Here is a 26,284-nt window from a genome sequence, read left to right as displayed (position 1 = left end):
ACGATACACTGTGCTGTTATAGACAATCATTCGCTCAAGGGGGGATACCAGGACTGCTTTAGTAAGGATTTGTTGTTAACCAAAAGGATGTCATCGGGTTGGCAGTTTTCAAAGATGTTTTTGTAGGTCGGGTCTTTGACCACTCCACCAGTGAGGGTGTACTGCATTGAGAGTAGGGATACATTGCACCATTTCTGTGAAAGAGCACATCCCATCAGAATTCCATTTGTTTACTGCAAAGCAGGGCCTCTGCATTGCATGAATACAGCTAATCTATTGAAATGTGGCACTGATATTGGTGACAAAAGCCACTTAATTGGCTCAAACACAAACCTTACGAGGAATTAGCATTGTTAAATGCAAATTCGGCTTGTCGCATCATTGCAAGAAATGTGAGCCATTAATTAAAATGTCATTTTGCAGAGCAGTTTGGTTCTTACAAGCAAGCTCATAGTTATTATGAAAAATTCCAGTTGTTTAAATGGAGTGAAGTCCACTGACACTGCTACAAACTTCCAACCATTAGTCTTCTTGCTCACAAATACAGCACGTTGGGATGGATCATATAATCACAATTTCTACTAATGGCACCTTGCCTGCAGACCCAGAAACGGAAGCTATACAATCATGACAGGAAGAGATCTGTTCAATAGAAAATGAGGTTTGACTTGAAGCAGAGCTCCTTTATAAGAAACCTTTGCTTACATGGTAGTACTTCCAAATCCTTACAATGAAACTGGACCTGGTAGCTTGAGCTTTAAGTACTCAAGAACAGCCTTTGTTCCCCGATCTAATATAGTTCGCCGGACGCTGCAGATAAGACATCATATATAGAAGCATTAAACCACTTGACAAGTCGTCCCACAAAAAGCTACGCCATGCAGAAAAACATTTCACCTTCTTAACGGATTTCCGTCCAGCTTCAGAACATGCAAGTTACTCTCCAACAGGCCCTGCCAGTATCAGAAACAATATGAGCACGCCTCACCAAGCCCAGCATTAACCCCTCTTTACTGAAGCTACTAACCAATTCAGCTGGCAACGACATGATGGAGTTATCTGACAGATCTAGCTCTTCCAAAAATACTAGTGCAGATATTTCCTACAGGGATCAATAATCCAAAGTTCAAAACTATTCTCAAAATCTCCCTACCCTGCATTTAACTTGATAGTACATACCTTAGGAACAACAGTCAAAGAATTTTGACTTAAATCTAAAATTCTCAATTGTGAGAGCTCAAGGACTTCTGATGGAAAGTCTCGCAGTCTCAATCTCCTGCCAAAGAGGCTTTCTTTTAGCAACAGCACCATTTGAGGTTGAAACACTTTCAAAATTATACATGCCTTAAATGAAGCTCTTGCAACCCAGGCATTCCTGATAACGCTGGTGGAACCGGTAGCCTAGCTGGGATATTGCTAAGGTCCAAAGACTTTAGCTGGTTTAGACATGTGAAGCCATTTGATGGAATCTGTTTATTACAAAAAAGGATTTAACATTTCCTCTTTCAAGAAGATGCCCTCCATCCTCACTAAGAAACCGAAAGTTCACCAGCACAGACGTGAAAGTAAACTAGATGGTTTATTAGAGAGAAAGTCAACATTCAATGCACAAGCTCGTCAACTTGAGATGCTTTTTACCCATGTAGTCCAATGAGACTCAAGTCCCAATTTATAGAAAGCTGAGCCCATAGTTTGCAACCTACCTCCTCCTACAACTGTGTGTGTGTGTGTGTGTGTGTGTGTGTGTGTGTGAGAGAGAGAGAGAGAGAGAGTTTTGATGCGTGTAAGCGGGTGTGTCCACCCAAGGGCATATCTTTGTGTGTGAGGGTTGGAGAGCCAGCCTTTGGATGTGTAATTGTGTGTTATGTGGGATACATGCTCTTGTGTCTGTATTTTCTGTGTTGTGTGAGTGTGTTGTCTAAATTTAGGTTTCTCATTTTGTTTTTATTGCCTGAAAACTTTCATTTTTTTGTCCTTTACATCTTTCCGTTTTTCGAGCCAATCGTGCAGGCATTAGAAAGCTTTATTAACGATGTGAGTCAAATGAAGCTCCACCCTTCAGATTTAGCCAACTCTACGCATGGCATCTCCTTGTTTCATGAATGTCCGAGATGCTGACAATACTCTTGTAACAGACTTGGACACTCCAATTCAAGAATCTACCACAACAGCACCAAATAACCACTTCAAAACAGTTCACAGTTCACAATTTATTCGACATTGGCCCGGCGGAGTTCCGTGCCTAGAGATATTGGCCCTAAAGACTCGCGCCCAGATGCTCTGAGTTGTGAGTGGCCTACCCACTTATTTAAAGAGTACAAGGGTTGCTAAAAGCAGAGCTTCAAAAGCTGAAATCAAAAGCTTTAAGTAAAAGCTTTGAAAATAAAGCAAAAATTCTTTCTCTCTCTTTCTCTTAATAAATAAAGCAAAGAGGCTTTCTCTCTCTCTCTCTCTCTCTCTCTCTCTCTCTCTCTCTCTCTCTCTCTCTCTCTCTCGCTAAAATAAAGCAAAAAGGCTGCTTTTTCCTACTGCCGCAAAACGCGGAAATCCGTACAGCTGCCACGTGCCACCCAACCCTTGATTTTCGGTGCAAAATCCGGCAGCCAGCCATATCAGCATTTCCGGGGTGTTGGGTAGCGAGTTAGGGTTTTTGATTCTCTGCAGTTAGGGTTAGGGCTAGGGTTTCAACAAATTAGGGTTTCCTGCAGAGCGGGCAACCACATCATCACTTTGTGACCCCCCTCTTGAAAGCATTGTAATCACCCTCGATAACGCTTGCAAAACAGACAGATGCCATAAACCGTCTTAGCAGACACTGACTGTTAGTACCTACGCACTAGGAACACACATCTAGCACATGTACCAATCGACAGTCACATCACACGACATCAGATGACATTCAACATTCGTTCGGATCTTAGACCATGATTTATTGGCAATGTAGCTAGCAATCGCATCTAGATTCAATCAGGACCTCATCGATGCCAAATTGACTAACCCCTGTTGCAACCATGTCTATTTGAGATCATTTAGACCAAAATGCTACAGCCATTTCGTCTATCAGTTCCTGCACTTAAAAACAAGTCAAGAACAAATAGTTTCAGATTCAAGAATTCCATTTCATAAAGTCATCCAACAGAATACTGTCAGCTCTCAGTATCCCTGAAGCTCAAAGAGACATCGGTGACTCTAGTGTTCAAAAATCGAGGCATCTGTTAACAAAGGAGCAGAGTAACTCCACTCGTGTAAACCCACTGCACAAGATCTCCGGCCAAGCTCAATTCTGGGTTCCATTTGAAATTAACTATGCTAAACCAAAAGCTTCAAGGTAAAGATTCACATTCCAAGGAATATCTGTTAGGTCTTCCTCCTCCATTTGCTTTTCATCCATTGTGAAGTAGGTCTTGAATTTAACCAAGAACCGTCAATTTGCTTTACCTTCTTTCTTTCTTTCTTTGCCAATTTCTGTTCTGGAACGAGTATCTGCTCGTTTTCGTCCAATTCGGGTTGTTCATCATCAAGCACATCGCCTTCAAAAGGCTTCAAGAGACTCACATGAAAAACATTGTGAATCCTCCAAGTATTCTAACAGCTTCAATCCAAAGGAGATATCATTCATCTTTTCTGAAAATCTGGAAAGGTCCACACTATTTCATGCTAAGCTTTCAAAGAAGCCACTCCTTTCCTTTTTTTTTCTTTCTCGGTCGGCCTTCCCATAATGTAAAGCGCCCAATTCTTCTCCTTCAATTTCAAATTGCGACAATGGCGATGTGCTGCCTTTTTCTATCTTTCCTGAAATTTATGCAAAGCCTTCCGGGACCAAGTCCCTCGTGAACTGGTCGGCTTTAAAGAAAAATCTTATCTTTCTCGCTAAGGAAGGGTAGAATCTTCGTAGCAAATTCAAGAATCTCAAATGGCACCTTCCCCATCAAAGAGTTAATCATGTTTCATTGAATTAGAAATCTCTAATTGCCCGTCAGTCTGCGGGTGAAACAAGAACTGCAACCGCATGCCTATGTTCTCCCAAATAACCATCCAAAACAAACTCGTGAACCTGGGGTCCTGTCGGAGAGAATCGTCTCAGGCATGCCATGCAATTTGAAGACCTGGGCAATAAACAGTCGTGCCCACGCGGTGTTCTCGGGTTATGAAATCCATTGCAATACTTTCCCAGGGGCAGGTGGGTACGGGTAAAAAGGCTGTAACAACCCCTGTGCTTTATGCCTGTCAAACTTGATCTTCTGGCATACCAAGCAACTGCGCACAAACTCGTCCACATTCTTCTTGAATCTCGGCCAAAAGAAGTATCTCTCTACCCCGTTCAAGGTGGTAGCCATGCCGCTCTGACCCGTAAAAGGCGGACATTGGCATTCTGTTAGAACCTTTTCCCTCAACGGCTATGTAACGCACAACATGGTTTTCTTCATCAAGTAGCTATCCCCAATGGAATAGTCCGCTCCTTTCTGTATTCAACTGAATACATCTGCAAAATCTGTATCTGTGGCGCACTGACCGACCATATCCTCGAAGTTTCTATGATGTATCGCGGAAATAGCCAGAACCAACGGCTTTCGGGACAAAGTATTTGCCACCAATTTCTTATGTCCCTGCACATGGACAATCCGGAAGTAAACCGTGACAAGATGTTTGCCCACCGCATCTGCTTTTTCCGATAGCTGCTTCCGTGACAAGAAGTAGCGTAAACTCCCATCATCTGTGAAAACCGTAAAATCAGCTTCGAGTAGGTAATGTCGCCACTGAATAAGAGCATGGATAGCCGCCAAAAGCTCTTTCTCACAAATCCGTGTTGTCAATTCCGGCCTTGAGAACAATCGGCTCTCGTAGGCAATGACATTGGCCTTCTTGCATTAAGACCGCATCCAGACTACGACCACAAGTATCGCAATATACTTCAAACAACTTCTGCAAGTCCGCCAAAGTCAAAACTGGTCCCGTAGTCAATCTCTTTCAAAGTCTGAAAGGCAGTCACCTCTGTGGGTCCCCATGAGAAAGGGACTCCTTTTTGTGTCAAGATATGCAAAGGGGAAGCAACCTCTGCAAACTTCCAAATGAACCGCCTGTAGTACGAACACAATCCCAAGAAGCTTCTAACTTCATGGACATTCTTCAAATCGGGCCAATCAGGATAGTCTCTACCTTGGCCGGATCCATTTGCACTCTTGCTGCTGACACAATGTGTCCCAAAAAGTGTATCTCTGGTAGGAAAAATTCACTTTTCTTTGCATTAATCACTAACTTGTGATCTCGTAATGCCTCAAAGACGTGAAGCAGATGATCTCTATGTTCTGCCTCATTCTTGGAGAAAAAAATGATATCATCAAAGAAAATGCAAACAAATAGCCCGTACTCTTGAAAAATCCTATCCATCATCCGGTTAAATGTCGCAGGAGCATTGGTTAAGCCAAAAGGCATCACCAAAAACTCAAATAACCCAAAAGTCATCCGAAAGACTGTCTTGTAGACATCTCCCGACGCGATCCGGATCTGATGATATCCACCCTTCAAATCAATCCTGCTAAAGCACGAGGATCCCTGTAATTTGTCGAATATATCATCGATCCTGAGAATCGGAAATCTGTTCTTGATGGTGATTTTGTTGAGAGCTCTGTAATCGATGTACATTCTCCAAGATCCGTCTTTCTTCAAAACCAACAACACTGGAGAGCAATACGGTGAAGTACTAGGCTGGACAAGACCCTTTTCCAAGAGGGTGGTAACTCGCCTGACAGGCCCTCTGAAAAAGCAATCGGCATGAGTGTGGAGAAAAATCTTGGCGTTCTTTTGTTTAGGTCAAAGCATATTCGACCTTCATCCATCGTTCGGTTCTCTCCCAAAAAAAGTGAGTAAAGAAACTGAAGTTTATCGAGTACAATCTCTGAGCCCTTCATTTGTCAAAGTCGCTTTCTCGGCCCGGTAGTCAACCACGATGTTGTTGTTGTGGTACCAAGGGATTTCGAGTACAACGTCACAACCTTCCAAGGCAAATACGTAAAACTCCTCGTGCCCTAAACACCCTTGTCATTGCAAACGAAGTTTGCCAATGCTCACTGTAATGGCAACATCCCGAACTGGCAACATCCCGTCCGGGTGCCACTCGAACTACCTCCACCTGTGGCCTCAGCCTATCGGACGTAATTCCAAATCGAGCCGCCAATTCAAAAGAAGTTGACCTTGGCTCCTTCAAAAAAGCTTCCTATTCTTTCCTTTTGCCCAAAAAGCGGTAAAGTTTGTACTTTCATTCATTTGATTCAATTCAGGCCCCACGCAATGTGGTACCAGTTCTGCTTTTTATCTGCCTTTTCTGCCACGTCTCTTAGCTGCTTTAGAACTTTCCGGCCTTTCTTCATCCTGTTCATTCGGTGCCTTGTTAGGGCACTTCGCGGAGATATGCCCAGTTTTCCCGCATTCAAAGCACTTCCCCTCCTTTATGTAGAGAGCCCTCTCTTGAGGAGTAAGCTTCGGTCGTGCATCCTTATCTTTCTGTTCTGGGTTGCTCTTTCTCTGTCTACTTCCATTTTTCAAAGTCTGTTCGACTCTTTGTGTCACGATCTTATCTCTGGGGTAGATCAGACTGCTAGAGTGAATGGCAAAACCCTGTTTCGCATGACTCATCAACTCCTGAATGGAAGCTCACTTTTGTTCTAAGCAGTGATCTCGGAACTTTGTAGGTAGACCCAAGGTAAACCGCTCAATCTACTCCTTGAACGAGATCTTCTTAAATGAAGAGGCGGGTAGAAAAGAGCTCCAGAATCTCTCACAATAAGTGTCCACTGTATCATTCTTGGTCATCCGAAGATGGTTCCAAGCAGTTCGTATATCGCGTTCATACTCTCGAGTCGGCCAAGAAGAAGTAAAAAGCCTCTTGAATTTCAGCCATTTAACTGGCACAATCTTGTTTAATAGAAGCGTGGACCACCAAATTCGAGCATTCCCCTTAAAGTAAGAGGTAGCTCTCCGAATCTTAGAGTGCTCTGAGTAACACCCTCTCACGAAAGCGATGTCAAACTGTTGTACAAAAGACAAGGCCTTCGAAGCATCTTTATAACCAAAAAAAGTGTCAAATTTAATTGACTGCCCACCTTTCTTAAACTCTCGGACTTTCTTGCTTTTGTCTTCCAGAAAGTCATATTGGTTGGCTTTATAAAAATTCTTCTTCTTTGCATAAAAGTTGCTGTCATCAGAGTCTGAACTGTCTGTAGACGAGTCCTCTGTAGAACTGTCACTCACGGGGTGAGATTTAGACTTCTTTGCCTTTTTCTTGCCCTTTCGGAAGCGGTGCTTTTTGCTTCGCTTTTTGCCTTTTCGATCTTCTTCGCTCGAGTCAGATGAGCTAGAAGAAGAAGAAGAAGACGAACTCGATACTCCTTCAAATCGAACACACTTCTTCTGCTTTCTTGCCTTTTCAAAAGTAGACTTACGACCCAAATAACCCGAGAAGTCAATGCCTTTCTTCTGCTTTTTCCCGTGCTTTTTAGCTTTGTTTTGCGCGTCAAAAAGCTGAGAAATTCATGCATCAACCACCTCTTCTAATTCTTTCTCTGTATACTTCTTGGGAGTAGGAGGTTTCTAGAGTTCTATGGTTTTCTGCCACTGCGTGTGCACCTCCTCCAAAGAGGTCTTGCTCGTATATTTTGCCAGTTTTGGGTCCTTGGCAAAATTAAGCATCATCTTTGTTGCGTCGTCGATCAATAGTTGACGCTCCATCTCTCAACGCTCCGCCTGAGTAGGCCAAGGTGGGCCATACTCCTTGCCTGAATCTTCGTTGTGATCCCTTCCCGCATCTCTGGATGCAGAGGAAGTCAACTGATTTTTGCATGAAGCTATAGGTGCCGTGGGAAAAAAATTGGGATCGGATTTCCTGTAGAAGAGAAATCGGCCGTGCTCTGATACCACTATAACAAACTTGGACACTCCAAGTCAAGAATCTACCGCGACAGCACCAAATAACCACTTCAAAACAGTTCACCGTTATTCGACACTGGCCCGACGGAGTTCTGTGCCTAGAGATATTGGCCCCAAAGACTGGCGCCCCTTTCGGTATTTCTTTTTGTATTAATCTGAGTTCAAAGTACAAGAGTGCGGGCAAGCGCTCACACTCAGACTCTGCGTCCAGATGCTCTAAGTTGTGAGTGGCCTACCCACTTATTTAAAGAGTACAAGGATTACTAAAAGTAGAGCCCCAAAAGCTAAAATCAAAAGCTTCAAGTAAAAGCTTTGAAAATAAAGCAAAAATTCTCTCTTTTTTTTTTTAATAAATAAAGCAGAGAGGCTTTCTCTTTCTCTCTCTTGCTAAAATAAAGCAAAGAGGCTGCTTTTTCCTGCTGCCGCAAAACGCGGAAATGCATACAACTGCCACGTGTCAACCAGCCCTTGATTTTCTGCGCAAAATCCAACAACTAGCCACATCAGCATTTCTGAGGTATTGGGCAGCCAGTTAGGGTTTCGGTTAGGGTTTCAGCAAATTAGGGTTTCCTGCAGAGCGGGCAGCCACGTCATCACTTTGTGACAACTCTTCTAGAAAAGACTACATATGTCCCAGACTTGGGTACCCCAAGTCGGAAATCAGAAACGACACACGAGAGAATCACTTAAAATACTTCACAACTTCAAAATTTAAGTCGACACACCTAGCGTAGTTCTGTGCCCAGAGGTGTAGGCCCCAAAACCTGGCGCCCCCTTTCGGTATTTCTTTAGCATATTAATGCTTGAGCAAAGAACAACACCCCAGGGGTCCTCTTCTCTCAGACTCTGTGTCCAGATGCCTTAAGGAGTGAGGCCCCTTGGGCTTATTTATTCTTACAAGGGATGCCCCAAGAGCAGAGCCCCAAAAGCTTCTAACTCAAATGCAAAAAGTCCCAAAAGCAACTGGTTCCAGAATCTCGCAGAAAAGCAATTAGCACAATTTGCGGAAATCCGTACAAGTTGTTACGTCAGCATCTGTTAGCGCAAATCGAGGAAGGCCGTACTAGCAACCATGTCAGCATGTCATCGCACATTTCGGGATTCTACCACGTCAACATCCGCACTGTCCTACCCATACAATCTCCTCAGGCGGTCATGCCACGTCATCTGTTTGTGACATACCCCCCTCTTGAAAGAATTGCAATCGCCCTCGATTACGCCTGCAAAATCATACATAAGCCATAAACCAGTTCAGTAGGACACCGACTCTAAGTACTGATGCACTAGACGACACATTGTCACAAATCAGTGACGTGGCATGCCCAGATGCACTGGACACATTCCCAACAGCAGGAAATTCCGCAGGCAGTGACACGTGGCAGTACGACAGAATCCCGGAAATTACGAAGAACTGTTGACGTGGCAGCACTGTACGGACCCGAGATTTGCGGCATGATTCGCGAAAGCACGCGGACGTGGCATGCTGTACGGAATTCCACATTTAGCGCTAGGAAAAAAGCAACTGAAAATCTACGCCAAATTTGAGAAGCTTTTGAGTCAAATTGCTTTATTTTTAATGCTTTTAAAAGTGACAACTTTTGGGGCTCTGCTTTTTGGCATCCCTTGTGATCTTTAGATTGGTGGGCAGGGCCTCACAACTCAGAGCATCTCGACGCAGAGTCTAAGAGTGAACCCCTCCCACTCCTTGTACTTTGAGTTACAGATTAATACAAAAAGAAATACCGAAAGGGGCACCAATCTTTCGGGCCAATATCTCTAGGCACGGAACTCCGTCGGGCCGTGTCAAATCAATTGTGAACTGTGAAATGTTTTGAAGTGAATCTCTGGTGTTCGCAATAGAATCTTGACTTGGAGTGTCCAAGTTTGTTACAGTGGTATCATAGCACGGCCGATTTCTCTTCTACCGGGAAATCCGATCCTTTTCTCACGACACTTATGGAACGTGCTCATGCATGTGCGTGTCAACAGGACCCTTGGACTGCTGTTGCATTAATTGAATCACTAATGTGGATAATTTAGTGACATTTTTATTTAAAGATTTAAAATTTCTTTCCATAACTGATACGCGTGTCTGAAGTGCACGAAATTCTTGAATGTCGAGCAATTCATAAGTGTCATCACCTGTCGTAGCGTCGTGGGCACTCTTCTTGAGAGCATCCGGCCGCGGGCCATCATGGGCAAGATCAGGCGTATTTTACTCAAAATCGAAAGTCATATTGATATCCGAATCCATGGCGACATAGTGCGTTGAAAGTAATAGTCAGAAAAATACATGAGATAGAGAGCACTTGCAAAGTTTAATTAGCCTTGTTAATCGTGTCGAAGTCGATATTATCCAAGTTGAAATCAATCCAAAATGTTAGCCGTGTAGGGAAATCCTTAATCCCTTGTAGCCGAATCGAGTATGGGTAGAATTGCTTTCGACCGTAATCGATTTTGAGAAATAACATCACTTTGAACTCCCCTTGAGATGCTTAATGAAATCTCTGATTTTCTGCAGATAATACACAGAGAATGTGTGTGGTGTATGTACTTGCCGGCCGTGTCGGGATGCCGAGCTTCGCCGAAGCTTCACAAGAGGGAGAGGGGGGGTACCCACTGTGGGTACCGTCCCTTAGCTTGTGTAAAACATCGTGGCCACTAACCCCCAATGGGGTTGGGTGCCCGCCGGGTGTGAAAATACCTTGCTCACCGGGCCACCGGCTATGGTAGCCCGCAAACAGCGCGAGGGGGTGAGCAAAGCTCCCCCCGCCTTGTAGGATGGTGGAGGCTCGTCGCTCCAGGCACGTGAAGTGCTCCCCACCCCGGCATGATGACGTAGAGCCCGCAAGGGCACAATTTCGTACAGGTCGCCTGTCGGCGGTTTCTCCTCCCAAGGGATGTTGCCCACGCCTTGAGTCTTGTCGTCCTCCTCAAAGGGGGTGAGCTCCACGCCTCCTTGACCCTGACATGCAAAACAACATGCAAGAATTGTGTGGCTCCCCTCCTCCACGGCTGTGCCTTCCCAAAAAGGAACCTTGCTCTGATACCAATGTAAGAGAAGGGGAACTAGAATCTAGGAGTCCACCTCCCAACCACCCACTAGGGTAGAGGCGCCAGTTGTGGTACGGCCCCCAAAAATAGGACAAATAAGGCCCTTTTATATTACGCTTGATGACCAAAAAAGGCACGAAAAAGAGAAGCCCAAACGGCTAGCTGATTTGAAATAACGCCATTCCATTGGCCAGTGCATGGACTCAAGCCTCCGTGGGTGCATTTTACCTCTTTTGGCCCTGGTTGGTGTTCTTATTAATGCCAATTTTTGATACACTGGATGCCGAAAATCGCGTCGCGACTACCAGTTCTCAAACCCGACCAATCCCAAATTATTTCTCCTGAAAGCTTGTGAAAAGGCGATTAAAATGAGCTAGGGTAGAGAGAGATTCAAGCTCGGAGGAGAGAGATTCAAGCTCCCCAAGTTACCCGTCCCCCTACTGGCTCCTCTACCCTATATAGCATGGCTCCTAGCCCTTTGCCCTAGTTGGACTCCCTTTCCACACTGCCTAGCCCGGCCTTGCCCTTGTCTAGTACGGCCTTGCCGTTGTCCTAACAAGCCAACTTACAGATGTCGGCCGAGGGGCCTAAACCCTAAGAAGAACAAGTAGCAGAAGAAGAGGAAGTCCTACCAACTTATGGGGACCCTATCCGATGGGGCCCCAAGTGACATAAAGGATTAAAATAAAGCAGGACCCGCACTCACACACAAACTGATGATGTGGCAGATTTCTGAAAATTGCACTGACATGATGACGTGGCAAGCTGTACGGAATTCCGTGTTTTGCGTTGATTGATGACGTGGCAAGCTGTACAGATTTCCGTAAATTACGTTGGTTTTTTTGGCTTTGCTTTTGGACCAGATGCTTTTGAGTTTGAAGGCTTTTTACTGTAAACTGCTTTTGGGGCCTAGGGCCTTTAAATATGAGGTTAGGGCTCATTCTTTGGCATGCTTTCCCAAGAAGGTGCAGAGTCTGGAGTACCGGCTTGTACTGTGTTGACGCAATATGAAGAAATACTGAAAGGGGCGCCAAGGTTTGGGGCCAAATACTCTCTGGGGTGGAATTCCGCCACTCCGTGTCGCGTGTCGTCTCTCTCTCTCAGTTCAATTGTTAATGAAGTGCTAAAAGTCCGTTCAGTCTGTTCTTTTTTATTGGCACGTGGTGTCCGTCTTGTGACGGTGGTATCAGAGCATCAGGCGTGTGCTTTTTTGAAACCATATCGATCCCACAAAAACAGCAGGCAGAGCAAACCAGAGACTTTTGCAATTTATTCGAGATATCTTCGCCCTCCAACCCGGGCTTATTAGCGACTCCCACCCTTACTTCATCGCGCATCATGCGCGCTCCCGTCTTCACCGCTCATGTCTTACAGGGCATAAGTCATTAAGATCACTTGCAAAAGAAGGATCCAAGATTTGTTTCGAGTCACTGTTTTTCTCAGAGGCAGTGCCATGCAGATGTTGATGTCTATAGCTACCAAGCCGCACACTTCCAAGGACTTGGCAAGATTTCAAGAAAAATTTTGCCCGAAGTTGTATGGTTTCTGACATCTTCCTTCAGAGTGCAACTTCTCGCAGAGTGGGGTATCCTGAAATGCTTGCCATGGAAAACCTACCAGATTATAACTTGAAGTTTCTCGACATCTCCCAGTAGATGTCTCTTCACGATCAAGTGACCTTGGAGGTCCAGTGTGATTGCTATCTTGGGACTACCATCGCCGCCAAAGAAACACTCTTTGTCCAAGAGCTGATGAACCATGCTGTGCTCGGCTACGACCCTATGGGATGAACCTAACCCTAATTTTTTATGCAGGTTTCACAATGGAAAGTCATTCGACTTTTTGAGCTCGACTAATGTCGAGATTGCTTTTTAAGTTTGAAATCTGTTTTAAAACTTGTTTGGTGATCCTGTTTGGAATTTGTTTGAAATGGATGGTATCTGTTTTGAACCTGTCTTGGAGCCGATTTGAATTGTTTGACTCTGGTTTTAAAACTGGTTTCAATGATTGGTGATTTTACTCCCGGATGGAGTAGTGAGAAATGATGTTTGAGAATGCTTGTTCATACTCATGACCCGGACCCTTGTGGTTATCTGCGGGGGGGGTATTGAATGATTGAAAAGTGCTGTTTTTACTCATGGCCCGGACCCTTGTGGTTATTTTACGAGGGAAGTATTGTTGTTGTGACTCCCGGTCCGAACCTGGATGGTTATGTGGGAGGAGTATTAAGAAGTCTAAGCAGTGGTTACTCTCAGCACCTCGAAACGACGCAGGCTACAGTCTGGGGGGCATTTGGTTGTAAAGGCCTCTATATCTCATGGCCCAACCTTTTTAGGTTATTTGCGGGAGGAGTGATGAGGGAGTCGTTGAACAGCTCATGGCCCAGACCTGGATAGTTATTTGCGGGGGGAGTGTTCATCGGCGACTTTATGTTTCTATGTCTTGTAACATGCATATGTGAGCATTTGTGTTGCATTGTGATGTGCCAACTATTGAATTTTAGTGCATCAAGACACCCGTGGAAGATATAGTACGGTCTGGGTATGATGGCTAATTTTACTACACCGGAATATCAAGAGTTCCGATCTGGACAAAAGGAGAAGCTAACTCCTTAACAAAAAGAGAAAACTGGTTGTCCCTCGGAATGACTCTCGGAAATTTTTTAGCTAACTTGAGTTGTTTTGTAGATATGCTGTAATCGCGGACGATTACTCTCTTTCAAGAAGGGGAGATGTAACAAACTGCTGACGTGTCAAAGCCTAAAGAATGGAGCCAACTTACAGATGTCGGCCGAGGGGCCTAAACCCTAAGAAGAACAAGTAGCAGAAGAAGAAGAAGTCCTGCCAACTTATGGGGACCCTGTCCGATGGTGCCCCAAGTGACATAAAGGATTAAAATAAAGCAGGACCCGCACTCACACACAAACTGATGACGTGGCAGATTTTTGAAAATTGCACTGACATGATGACGCGGCAGGTTGTACGGAATTTCGCGTTTTGCGTTGGCTGATGACGTGGCAGGCTGTACGGATTTCCGTAAATTACACTGGCAGCTTTTTGGCTTTGCTTTTGGACCAGATGCTTTTGAGTTTGAAGGCTTTTTACTGTAAACTGCTTTTGGGGCCTAGGGCCTTTAAATATGAGGTTAGGGCTCATTCTCTGGCATGCTTTCCGAAGAAGGTGCAGAGTCTGGAGTACCGGCTTGTATTGTGTTGATGCAATATAAAGAAATACCGAAAGGGGCGCCAAGGTTTGGGGCCAATACTCTCTGAGGTGGAATTCCGCCACTCCATGTCGCATGTCGTCTCTCTCTCTCTCAGTTCAATTGTTAATGAAGTGCTAAAAGTCTGTTCAGTCTGTTCTTTTCTATTGGCACGTGGTGCTCGTCTTGTGACACAAATGACTCATGTTTTACCATGGGCTCTCACCAAGGACTATCCTCACAAGTGCCCCGTCTGGGTTGAGGTGGTCGACTTCCCTCACACTTGGCGTCACTTTCTTCCCTTGTTGGCTACCCAGCTGGGCAAATTCATTTGCCCTCCTAAGCTGGATGCAAACAAGAATCGTTTTTGTATTCTGTGGGACACACATCCCCACACCAATAGGCAATTCGGTCGATTATGGGGATGCAGTGGTCGGAAAGCGTCCATTCAAACTCAAATGGGATAAATTTGCAAACTCTTGCTTCCGTTGTGGCAAATTTGGTCATATGCACCGAATGTCCTGAACCAAATCTGCAACCACCTCCTTCAGCTGTCCATACCCCTCAGCCTCCCTCACCTCCAAAATCTCCTGAGGTACAAACCAAAGGTGCTTCAACTTCTTCCCTACCAGCTGGGGCGAATAAAGGCAAAGGGAAACAATTACAATTGCCTGCACATCTGCTTCTCCAATTGTTAAAGATAAAGCGAAAGAGCAGGTTTCAACCTCTCAAGCTTGGATAGTGCCCAAGAAAACCGTTAAAGCACGTATTCCGGGTACTCTCGAAAAATTCCCTTGTAACGACAACACTACTTTGGCCGAGGCCTAGGACAAGGTTGTTCGCTCCTACAAGGAAGTTGTTACGGGAGAAGCCTCTTCATCGCAAGGTGACCTTATTTTCAGTCCTCCTAGTCTAGGTTTTGACTCATTCTTTCATGTACCTACACTTGTGGAGGATGTGTCAATGGGCACTAGTACTTAAAAGTTTTCCTCTTTCCTTGCCCACTGTATATACTATATAGGATGCATAGTTCTTTAAATTGTGTCTCCTATAATGTGTGTGGGTTATGCAATCATGATAAGTGGCGGCTTACTTGGCACGATGTACATACATGTAAAACGGACATAGCGATTCTTCAAGAGCATAACCAGCATCAATTTGCCAGGCAAACTTCTTACTTCGCGAGCTATTGGATAGCTTATGCAGCTTATGCACGATCAGCTCGCTATGCCTTTATTTTCAGGGAAGCAAGTGGTGTTCCAAAACATATATTTTGGTTGACCGGCATTTTGCTTTGAAAGGCATTTTCACTCACTACTACTGGGGTCATTCCTGTGGCAAATGCATGAGTTTGAAAGAATGGCATCTTGGCAGCGACATTCATTGCTTGATTCTCTTAGCATGACAGCTTAGCCATCTTGGCTATGGGCCTTTCATATTCATGTCCAATATTGGTCTACTAGCCTTCATACAGAGTGGTTTAATTGGTAGGTTGGGCATGTACTTTTTCATTTTGGTAATCAATATGATTGCACATTACGAGGGGGGGGGAGAGAGAGAGAAATGAAATGAAATGTTATATTAACGTCTTCAAAAGGCCATAGTGACCTATGAGACCAGAAAGTTACAAGGTGGTGGATCTGATACAAAGTCAAAGTAACAAAAACAACAGTACAAAACAAAGATATATACTATGGGATCCTAGATTGGTCGATGTGAACTAAGCAAAAATGGGCGGCTTGCTAGGATAGCTGAATCACAAGAGATCTAGCATCGGTCGTTGGCGGATCTCATCAATCTCCTCCATGGTCAGTAGTCTGACTGGGCATCGTGCATGCCTGGCCAACGTGCTCCGAATCTTCTGACGTAGCCACCGTCGATGTTGTGTAGTCCTCCGCAGTCGTGGGCGCCTGGATTTCCCCAGTTCAATCGCTCGGTCGATCAGAGTGCCTCTGGTGTGAGACGAGGGGGAGCTCTGCTGTGGGAGTGGCTCTTGCGGCTGTCCCGTGTCTGCTCTAAAGAAGTCTGTGATCCGTCTTTGAGACTGGCTAGCCTCGCCATTCATCAGGCTATCTCTGTGTCTGCGCAGCTCGAGCAAGAACAAACCCAGGCATCTCTGATCTTCATATCCCATGACTCTTGAGAGTGGTCCAAAACCCTCTCTGAACAAGCAATGGAAGTGGCCTCGTATCTCATAGTAGACGGGGCAGCGGCATGTATAATGCAGCTCTGTCTCAAGCTCCATGTCACACAAGGGGCATGTCCTGGCCTCTGCTGGTACTCCGCTGTATCTCCCAGTCTCAATCCGCAGCTGGTGAGAAGATGTGCGTAACTGGCCAATAGCACATCGTATCCGATGAGACAAGTGGGTATCCATGTATCTAGGTCTCGTCACAAAACCATCTTCCGGTAGATGGAGAAGGTGGTCTCTGTAGAAAGCCATCTTCGTGCCCAATTCCTGTGCTGGTTGTATCCATGTCCTCCTGGTGTCTAGCTGGGTCAGGTCTTGGCGGATGAGCTTGGTGATCTCTAACTATGTAAGAGTGAGAGATAGTGCATCCAATGAGTACTGGAATGGTGGCAGACTGTCTATGCTAAACCCATGCGCCTGAAACCATGATGCCATCTCCCCTTACCAGCATGTTGTATCTCCTTGTATGGCTAACTGTCGAGAGGACTCAAGTGCTATGCGAGCATATCTGTCTCTAGGAAGTTCCCATGTGCGGTTTATGAAGGAGACTGATTTGGTGAGAGCCTCCACCACCAGTGGGGGGGGGCGGTAGCTCTGCTTGGATAATGACCCTTGGTACTGATGCCTTGGCTCTGATGAGCCGCGAGATCATAGAGACGAGAGGTTTCTCCATGTTCCCCCATCCATCTGTGCGACCCGGCCTCCCGCGGTGATCCAATGAAGGTCCCCATATCTCAGCTCCATAGAGCAATGCTGAAGCCACCAAAGTGTCAAAGAGCCACAGCTTCGTCCGGGGCTCCTGAAACTGAACCTGCGAGCACATCTTCTCTAATCTACCCAGTGCTGTGTGGGCTCTAGTCAGTCTGGTCTCTGCTGCTCTTCTGAGTGAGAATGCAGGTCCGCTAAAAACCACTCCAAGGTAAGTGTAAGCATCTGTGTACTCCACAGTCTCTTGGCCGTATGTGAATGTAGGTGCTGACCTCTTGATCCACTGTGGGGTGGTATTAAACACCATAACCTTGGTTTTACCAAGGTTGACAGACAAACCACTTTCGTGGGCAAACCTATGCACAGCATCCAAGTGACGTTGCATTCCCTCTGGAGATTCGGAGATCAACACTACATCATCAGCATATAACAAAAGTGGAATCCATGTCCCTGCCAATTGTGCACCTCAATCCCCATCGCTCTCAATGTAGTCAGAAACCTCATCCACATACATACCGAAAAGAGTAGAAGAGAGAGGGCAACCCTGCTTCACCCCAATAGTGGAGTGAACCGGTGTAGAAAGTCCCTCAAGGGTGCGTGCATGCCCTACTACTGATCTGTACAATGCCATGATCCCCCAAATGAGCTCTGTGGGTACTCCCATTTCCTGTAATCTACGCATCAATCTAGCTCTGGATACTGTGTCAAAAGCTTTGCGGAAGTCCACAAAGCTACAATAGATCCGTCTCCCATGAGATCCGCCTTCCTCGATGATGGCCCTGAATGTCAAGATGTGGTCAAGAGTAGAGAAGCCTCTCTTGAACCCTGCCTGCCCAGCTGCACGCATTCCTTCCCTCTCTGCCCATCTACTCAGCTGTTGCTCAAGAATGGATGCATACAACCGAGCCAGTGTGTGTCCAATCATGATAGTGCGATAATTCCCACGCTCCATGGGGTCTCCTGACTTGAAGAGAGGTACGATCGTAGATAGGCTCCAAGTGTCCGGTAGGCCCTCACACATGGGACGGTTAAACATAATTGCTAGAAGCTCTGCTAGTAGGTCTTTGGCATGCATAAAATGCTCAGCGACTAAGCCATCATGATCATATGCTCTCCCAGTCCTCATCTTGTCAATAGCTTTCTTCACCATCTCAGCGGTGAAAAAATCACATGTGTGTGGGCATGGATCGGGGGGGTTGGGGAGGGGCGGCTGTCCAGGTACTGTGTACAAAGATGATGCGTACTGACCCCAGGTCTCTGTGGAGGAAATAGCAGGAGGGGGGGGGGGGGGGGGGGGGGACTGCTCATGAAAGAGCCGCCACGCCTCACGCAAGTCCCGACTCAAGAATAGCTGGTATAGATCCTGCTCGAGTCGAGCCAAAAAAGCCCTCTTCTTCCGCCGCACCAAGCGTCGGAAGTCAATCTGTGACTGTCTGTGAGTGACGTCCCCCAAAAGCACCTCCCTCTGAAGTCTGGCTCTAGTCTGGCGGCACTCCTCATCGTACCAGCTGTTCTGAGGCATGCTCCGTGATCGGAGACTCTGCTCAGGTTCGGTGTGTGGGTATGCTTCTGCTGCTGCATCATGTAATGTCTGTGTCAGTATAGTAGTTAGCTCCTCCAGAGGTCGCCCCGGGTCCTCAGTGCATAGGCGTCTGTAGATCCCGTCCATGTATACAAAATCCGTCTCCCGTGTGAAGGTGTAGCGAGTAGGGGCTACTACTCGTGGCCTGTGTGCTACACTGAAATGGAAGGAGATGGTCATCGACACCAGAGCATGATCCACTGCCACCCCGACCGGTCTGGGCCCAACTGTGAGATCCTGGATACTAGAGATGAGATTCGGCTGTGCCATGACATAGTCCATTGTGCTGGCTCCATGTCTGTGTGGGAAGCATGTAAAACCTCCCGCAGCAGCAGGAAATCTCTGTAGGCCGTTCAAGATGGCCAATCCATGTGCGGTGCCCATGTCTATTAGGTGTCACCCATACTCAGTATATTCCACATCGTGTGATAGTCTAGACAAGCCCGTCTCTACAACATCTAGCTCTCTTAGCATCTCCTCTGAAGTATCATAAAACACTGCCTGGTGATGGGCAGTCCTAGCATAGAAGTCCCCTAGGATGATAATGTCACCATCCCTAGAGGACTCCCATATGTCATCATCCAAAATAGAGAAAGGAAACTGTCCTCTGGGTGATGCATAAACTGATGTACTCGGGGGAAAGTAGCAAATAGCAAGGTAGAGATATCTGTCTGTCTCTGCTTTCAATCTCACCCACATGTACCTAGCCTGCTCATCCCTGTGGGCTATATGTATCAATGTCTGCAGATCCTCTCTAAATAACACTGCCACTCCCCCCGAGCCCCGTCCTCTGTGCTCTGAGCGTGTCTCTTGTCTGTAAGCTGTCTCCCACCTGTATATACTGATGTGAGGCATGGATTGCCCAGGGGCCTGGTGTGTCTCAGAGTAAAAGATGATATCTCTTCCAGTAAAGCTATCCTCAAAAGCACCCACATCAAGACGCATAGATCCATTACAGTTCCAGGCAGCCACTTTGAGTGTGGTCCCATAAGTCTCGCACCGTCATGTGGAGTGTTGCTCTAGTATTACCACTTTTCCATCTCGGTAAAAGGCAATCTTGCCTTTTCCCCTTGCCGCTCTAATCTCCGGCATTACTTCCTGCATATGAGCAATCTGCGAGAGGGTGAGAAAGATGCCAGTCTCTTTAAGAGTTGGTCTTTTCTTCAAGGACTTCTTCGCTTCCATGGAGGGAAAACGGAGGATGAGTGCTCTTTCTTTTGAGGTTTCTCCACTGCTTTCATTTTTCTTTATGTTGCCCACTCTCCATGCCCTTGTGTGCGTCGGCTCATGAACCCCCATCAAGGCTATGAGTTCTTTTACTTCTTCGTCCACATTGCCTTTGTCTTTAAGACCGCAAATCCTCACATGTAAAGCGCACACCCGTCTTCTTTGCTCCTCCTCTAGTGTCTGATTAATGATAGTGGGTGTGGACGTGGGCGTTATCTCCTTGCCTTTTCCTTTCTTGGCCAACTAGATCCATTTCTCGGCTTCATCCGCCTTCTGTTGAGTTTTGGTAAGAACATCCACACAAGAAGTCGTCATTTCTTTGTGTTGCTCTTCTCCTTCTTTGATGGCCCGTACTTGCTCCTTGATCGTGTTGATTTCTTCGATTACTGAGGGTTGCAGTTCGCCCTCTTCCAGTGTGTTTCTTGATCGTGCTTCAGCGAGATCTTTCTTGAGTGACGCAATCTCTTCATCTTGAGTCGTCCCTCGGTCTTCCAATGTATTTATCTTGCTCTCACGCATCCTTCGAGCATGTTTATTGTGCCAAGGAGATTGCGGTTCATCTTGGTAATGGTCTCCGTCATTTCCTCTTTGCACTTTTGAATGGCATCCTCTAGGGGGTCTGCTTTATCGTTCAACTTCCTCATGCTTGATCGCCGTCCGAAAAAGAGTCACTAAACGCACGTGTGCACCCACACTAGCAGCGGCGCGGTAGCTGGGCGAGTGGGGGAACGCGAGGTATGGCAAGGGAGGGGCAGCGATAGAGTACGGACGAGAGAGAGAGAGAGAGAGAGAGAGAGAGAGAGAGAGAGAGGGGGGGGGGTGGCGGGGGGGGGGGGGGGGGGGGATGGGCGATAGAGTTAAAAGGGGGGCGATAGAGTTGAAAAATTAAAAAGAGTTAAAAGGAGTTAAAAGAGTTAAAAAGGGGGCGATAGAGTTGAAAAAAGGGGGGAGGGGCGCGGTCACAATAGATAGGTTGAAAAATTAAACCGCGATAGACAGAGGGGGGGGGGGGGGGGGGGGGGGGGGGGGGGGGGGGGGGGGGGGGGGGGGGGGGAGAGAGAGGAGGAGGGGGAGGGGGGGGGGGGGGGCGCGAGAGAGAGAGGGAGCGAGGGAGCGGGAGCGGGAGCGGGAGCGCAGGGGGTGCGGGTGCGCAGGGGCAGCGGGTGCGCATGGGCAGCGGGTGCGAGGCGAGCGACGGAGCGGGGGCGCAGGGCAGGGGGTGCGGGTGCGCAGGAGGAGAGAGAGAGAGAGAGAGAGAGAGAGAGAGAGAGAGAGAGAGAGAGAGAGATGAAATGAAATGTTATATTAACATCTTCAAAAGGCCTAAGTGACCTATGAGACCAGAAAGTTACAATGTGGTGGATCTGATACAAAGTCTAAGTAACAAAAAAAAGAATACTATGGACTCCTAAGCTGCTAGATGTGAAACCAAGCAACTAGCTAGGTTAGCTAAATCATAGCACATCCAACATCGGTCGCTGGCGGATCTCATCAATCTCCTCCATGGTCAGTAGTCTGACCGGGCGTCACGCATGCCGGGCCAAAGTGATCCAAATCCTCTGATGCAACCTCCGTCGATACTATGTAGTCCTCCGTAGTCGTGGGCATCTAGGTCTCCCCGGTCGATCAGCATGCCTCTAGTGAGAGGCAAGTGTGGGCTCTGTTGTGGTAGTAGCTCCTCCGGGTGTCCAACGTCTGCTCTAAAGAAGTCTGTGATCTGTCTCTACGACTGGCTAGCCTCTCCTCTCATCAGGCTCTCTCTATGTCTGCGCAGCTCCAGCAAAAACAAACCCAGGCATCTCTGGTCCTCGTACCCCATGAATCTAGAGAGTGGTCCAAAGCCCTCTCTGAACAAGCAGTGAAAGCAGCCTCGTATCTCATAGTAGACTGGTCAGTGGCATGTGTAGTGCAACTCTGTCTCAGGCTCTATGTGACACAAGGGGCATATCCTGGCCTCTGCTAGTACTCCGTTGTATCTCTCAGTCTTGACCCGTAGCTGGTGTGAAGATGTGCGTATCTGGCCAATAGCACATCGTATCCCATGAGACAAGTGGGTATCCATGTATCTGGGTCTTGTCACAAAACCGTCCTCCGTAAGCTAGAGAAGATGCTCTCTAAGGCCATCTTCGTGCCCATCTCCTGTGTTGGTTGTATCCATGTCCTCCTGGTGTCTAGCTGAGTCAGGTCCTGGCGGATGAGCCTGGTGATCTCGGACTATTGAACGAAATGAAATGTACTATTAACCTTTGCAAAAGGCCAAATGACCTATGAGACCAAAAGTTACAACCATCGTATCTGTGCTACCACTCTCTGGAACAAAAGAGAGAGAGATGTGAAACGAAATGAATTGTACTATTAACCTTTGCAAAAGGCCAAATGACCTATGAGACCGAAAGTGACCACCATCGTATCTGTGCTACCACTCTCTGGAACAAAGGTGAATAAAAGAGAGAGGGAGAACAAAAAAATATTTAAATAGGCTTCCAAAAAAGTCACTCACAACAGTAAAGACTGACCTCTTTAATTGGATTGCCTGCTACGACTAGCCTGTGTAGATTGGGAAGACCAGGAAATACAGACACAGGCCACTCATCAATCCTATTGCCCTCAAGAAGGAGAACCTGCATATGACAGAAAAATATGAGCGAACCTGCAATTGACCTTTCAGACAATTGAATTTGCATTTTGTTGATTCAGAATCACTGCTCTTTTTGACGATCGCCATTTGTTCACAAACTGTAAACTCCACATCCTTACCATTGAGATAATGTTGTTAAACTTGCATAAGTATCTAAAGTATTCCAAGTTTTGATGATATGTCAAAGACACAGAGAAAACAAGGTCACAAGCAATCGCTTTCAACCACACAAAAAAAGTGACTTCCCCTACCAATTCAAACCATAAAATAGCAATGAGCAGGGTATCTGAAGTAAGTCAATGATATCACAGTCAACAACACGTCAAACATTTGTAACTTCTCACAACAAGTACACACTGAGAATTTCCTCATATCACAATAACCTGTAAAGGGAGCTTCACTTTGACTGCTATTACCTCCAAAGAACTGCAAGCAGACAACTCCATTGGTAGCTTTTGAATCTTGTTGTGAGACAAGTCAAGACTCAAAACACTCTCCTTCTCGAAAACAACTGCCGGGATGCTTTCAAGATCCATTTTGCACAGCACGAAGTTCTGAAACATGGTAACCCAGAGCCATCACCTTCACTTTTAAAATTTGCACTGCTTCAAAACTCTGTTCCGAATGGGAAGAACTTGACCTTAGAAGCAGAAGCCTGTCGAGCTGCAAAAGAAACCTGATCATCACGGCCTCCTCCAAAAACATTCCCACTAGAGGCAGGCGTAAGCTTGGCATCTGCAGAATCCAAAGCAAGTCACCAAAATCATCTCCTCCAGCAAGTTTCCTACACATTTGCATCACAACTACTTGAGGTTATGTAAAATTCTGAAAAGGCTTCCCACCTTCATTTGTTGGCAGCCGACCACGAAGATGCTTTAATAGGGCTGGTGTAGGTCCCATAACCAATGAGCTAAATAATGACCAAGACACTTGAATGTAAACAAGACCTTCAAGAACCAGCAGAGTTTCTAGACAAAAACGCACGAAGATACCTTCTCAATGTTCGAAGAGGATTACCAGACAATAAAAGTTTGCGCAGCGTTGTCATTGTTCCTGCATAAGCCACATGAAGCCAAGCACCCCACATGCTTCACTAATAGAGAAAAATACGAAGAAACTTGAGTAAAGAAAAGACATACCAAGCTCGGCAGGTAACCCTGCTAGGTTGTTGTTGGACAAGTCCAAAACAGAAAGGCGAAGGGAGCATACCTCCACAGGAATCTCTGAAATCTACAGAAAACAGAAAAAGATAAAAACATGAAAAGGAAGATGTAAGAAGAATAGCCGCAGATACCTGATTCGTTTGGAGATCAAGTGTTCCCAGTGCAGTTAATGCTTTCAACTCCACAGGAACAGAAGAAAGTCGGTTGCCTCTAAAGTTGAAACAGAATAAATCTTTACAAAACAAGGCTTTAACATTTTAACATCTGCCAAGAACCCGGAATACTTACCCAAGAGAAAGCTCTGCCAAAATGATGCAGCCTTCAATGGCGGATGGCAGTGAAGATATCGCTGCAAAAATTCTCGATTTAAATGAAATGGTTTACAGGTGACAGTACCAACATTATAGGCAAATTATGTTTCAGGGGCAAAAAAAATCATGTGAAAAACATTTCAGTAAGCTAAACAGCCTTAGGTATACTCTCCAAGGAGCACAAATGCGTTTACAACACAATCATGCACCTGCTATCAAAAATTATGCTCTGAACGATCTTGAAGAAGCTGCCAAACCCTAAGCCTACACATTGACCTGATCCTTGCGTGCTGACCCACGCACCACCTTCGCATTGTCACCGTCCACAGCTATTGCTGTCATGTACACCTTGCACTGCCGTACTCCAGCACTTCCGGAACACAGCATTTTCACCCACTCATTCCTGCGCTCATCTTTGCCCCCCACTATTTGTTATCATTCCAGTAATGTAAGAACCCGCAGCATTCACTGTTGCTGCACATCACCGACTACCGCACCGCCATTACTTGCTGCAGTTCCAACTGTACTCTCCTTTTCAGGAAGGGCTCCCTCTAGACACTGGGGGCCAAGGTTAATGGAGATTAAGGTGCTCCACTCACGGTCCAAATAAGAGAATCAGGCAGATTTGTGATCGTTTTTTGTTATTCTCCATGTTTGTCCTCCCAGTTAAGCTCCCCTTTGCTCGTGTTACTTTAAAGTTGTAAGCCAGTGTGGTGATGGACCTTTCTCACCCTTATTACCTTGTGTCTTGTAAAAGGGCTAGTTTTCGTATGCAATGTAAATGGAAGGTATGGTAGATCTTCTACTATCAGTGCATCTATTGGCATCTGTCTCTCTCCAGAGATCCCGTCAGCCCATTTAGGAGAGTCCATTCACCTCAGGAAGCCATGTGGTCTACAGGGTGGTTGGTTGCCTCAAGGCAGACTTTAGAGGACTATATAAAGCTGCCTAAGCTAGGGCTTATTTCAACATTGTGAATGTCTCTACATTGAAAAGAGGGTGTTTCAGAATTCAGTTCAAGACCCCTAGCTATGCAGATATATTCCTTCCACAATGCTGTTCAAATTTTCGCAAATCTATCAGCATCTTTGATAAATGAAGAGAGACTGAAGTGGTATTGCAATAATAGTGACATTTCCAGGACTTAATCCAGAGTTTGTACCGGACAAGTCTTAATCAAGTCCTTGGTTGCTGTGAGGCTTCCATTCAATGGAGAATGCACATGCACTATTAGGGTTATTTTATGAGTCTGGTGTGAAGAATACTCCTCACTTCATTTCTCTGCCGGCTATCCATGGCAGAGAAATTTTTCAGACGGTTGTTGTATTGGTCTTCTGGATCAATCATTTGTCTATGGAAGAGCTGGACATTTGCAACCAGGTGTACCTACCATAGAAGTCACACGACCGGATATATGAGGCAGGTGCAGATTGCAAAGTGAAGTTCTACAGGTAGTTCATATTGGAAGCATAGATCTGATGCCAGAAGGAAGGCAAAGAAGAGGAGGCAGTTGAGAGCCAGGCGAGCAGAGGCATCTAGAATTATAGAGGTCTACAGGTGCAAGGTGCCTCCTACAGATATCCCATCTACTCCAACTAGACCACATGCTCTTTCAGATCCCATTTTGAGTGCTCTGATTGTATGATGTCTAGTGGCAATGCAAGGGGTGAGTAATGTCTAGCTACGCTCATAGCAAGGTTTGAGAAGCAATCCCCTTCAATTGTCACGTGCGCATTGCACTTGAGCCATGTGGACAAGCTGCTGCTACAGGTCAGCATCAGTCTTATAGGCAGGTCAATAATTGCATACCCTCACTTGCACAAGCATTCATAAAATAGGTATGTGAACAGTCCCTAAAGTCCCTTTGGCCATTTATTGGCACTGCCAAGGGAGTTTCAGCCCGTGTACAACGGAGCACCCTTCCGATTTTGGACGGTATGTTTTACTTTTCTCTTCTTTAATATATAGTCTCTTTTCTTCTTCGTTCCCCCCCTCTCTCTCTCTCTCTCTCTCTCTCTCTCTCTCTCTCTCTCTCTCTCTCTCAACCGCCAACTTTTAGGGACAATAAGAATGCTCAAGGATCGCGTTTCGGCCCAAGAAAGCAAGATCGCGGTAATGGGAGATTGGATGACGGCCCAAGACGGAGAGATTGCATCACTCAAGAAGGAGCTCGCCGAGGCACGCTCACGAAACACGCTTGAAGAAGGAGAAGTGCAACCTTCAATAATAGAAGAGCTCAACACGATCAAAGAACAAGTGCGACCATCAAAGAGGGGGAAGAGCAAC

At 46.1% G+C, this 26,284-nt stretch overlaps 1 protein-coding gene across 2 annotated transcripts in view; it reads right to left on the bottom strand.

Annotated features, from left to right (window-relative positions):
* Positions 1-381: 381 nt before the first annotated feature.
* Positions 382-26,284, bottom strand: part of LOC147461866 (Leucine-rich repeat (LRR) family protein) — a 61,505-nt gene continuing 35,602 nt past the window's right edge. The window contains exons 9-22 of one of the 2 annotated variants that reach the window (XM_086509337.1): positions 23,976-24,036; positions 23,819-23,897; positions 23,664-23,754; positions 23,517-23,577; positions 23,367-23,434; positions 23,165-23,259; positions 22,941-23,078; positions 22,403-22,507; positions 1,345-1,469; positions 1,180-1,276; positions 1,028-1,102; positions 898-953; positions 706-810; positions 382-596 (exon numbers count right to left, since the gene is read on the bottom strand). In XM_086509337.1, coding sequence (XP_086365463.1) covers positions 726-810; positions 898-953; positions 1,028-1,102; positions 1,180-1,276; positions 1,345-1,469; positions 22,403-22,507; positions 22,941-23,078; positions 23,165-23,259; positions 23,367-23,434; positions 23,517-23,577; positions 23,664-23,754; positions 23,819-23,897; positions 23,976-24,036 — 1,136 coding nt within the window. In that variant the 3' untranslated portion in view covers positions 382-596; positions 706-725. Of the gene's footprint in view, positions 811-897; positions 954-1,027; positions 1,103-1,179; positions 1,277-1,344; positions 1,470-22,402; positions 22,508-22,940; positions 23,079-23,164; positions 23,260-23,366; positions 23,435-23,516; positions 23,578-23,663; positions 23,755-23,818; positions 23,898-23,975; positions 24,037-26,284 lie in introns of both variants that reach the window. The other variant, XM_086509338.1, reaches the window with a different exon arrangement.

The sequence above is a fragment of the Adiantum capillus-veneris genome, chromosome 3 (genome assembly GCF_014529385.1).
Source record: "Adiantum capillus-veneris isolate H3 chromosome 3, ASM1452938v2, whole genome shotgun sequence".
NCBI lineage: Eukaryota > Viridiplantae > Streptophyta > Polypodiopsida > Polypodiales > Pteridaceae > Adiantum > Adiantum capillus-veneris.
This window is presented reverse-complemented; position numbering and strand designations above follow the sequence as displayed.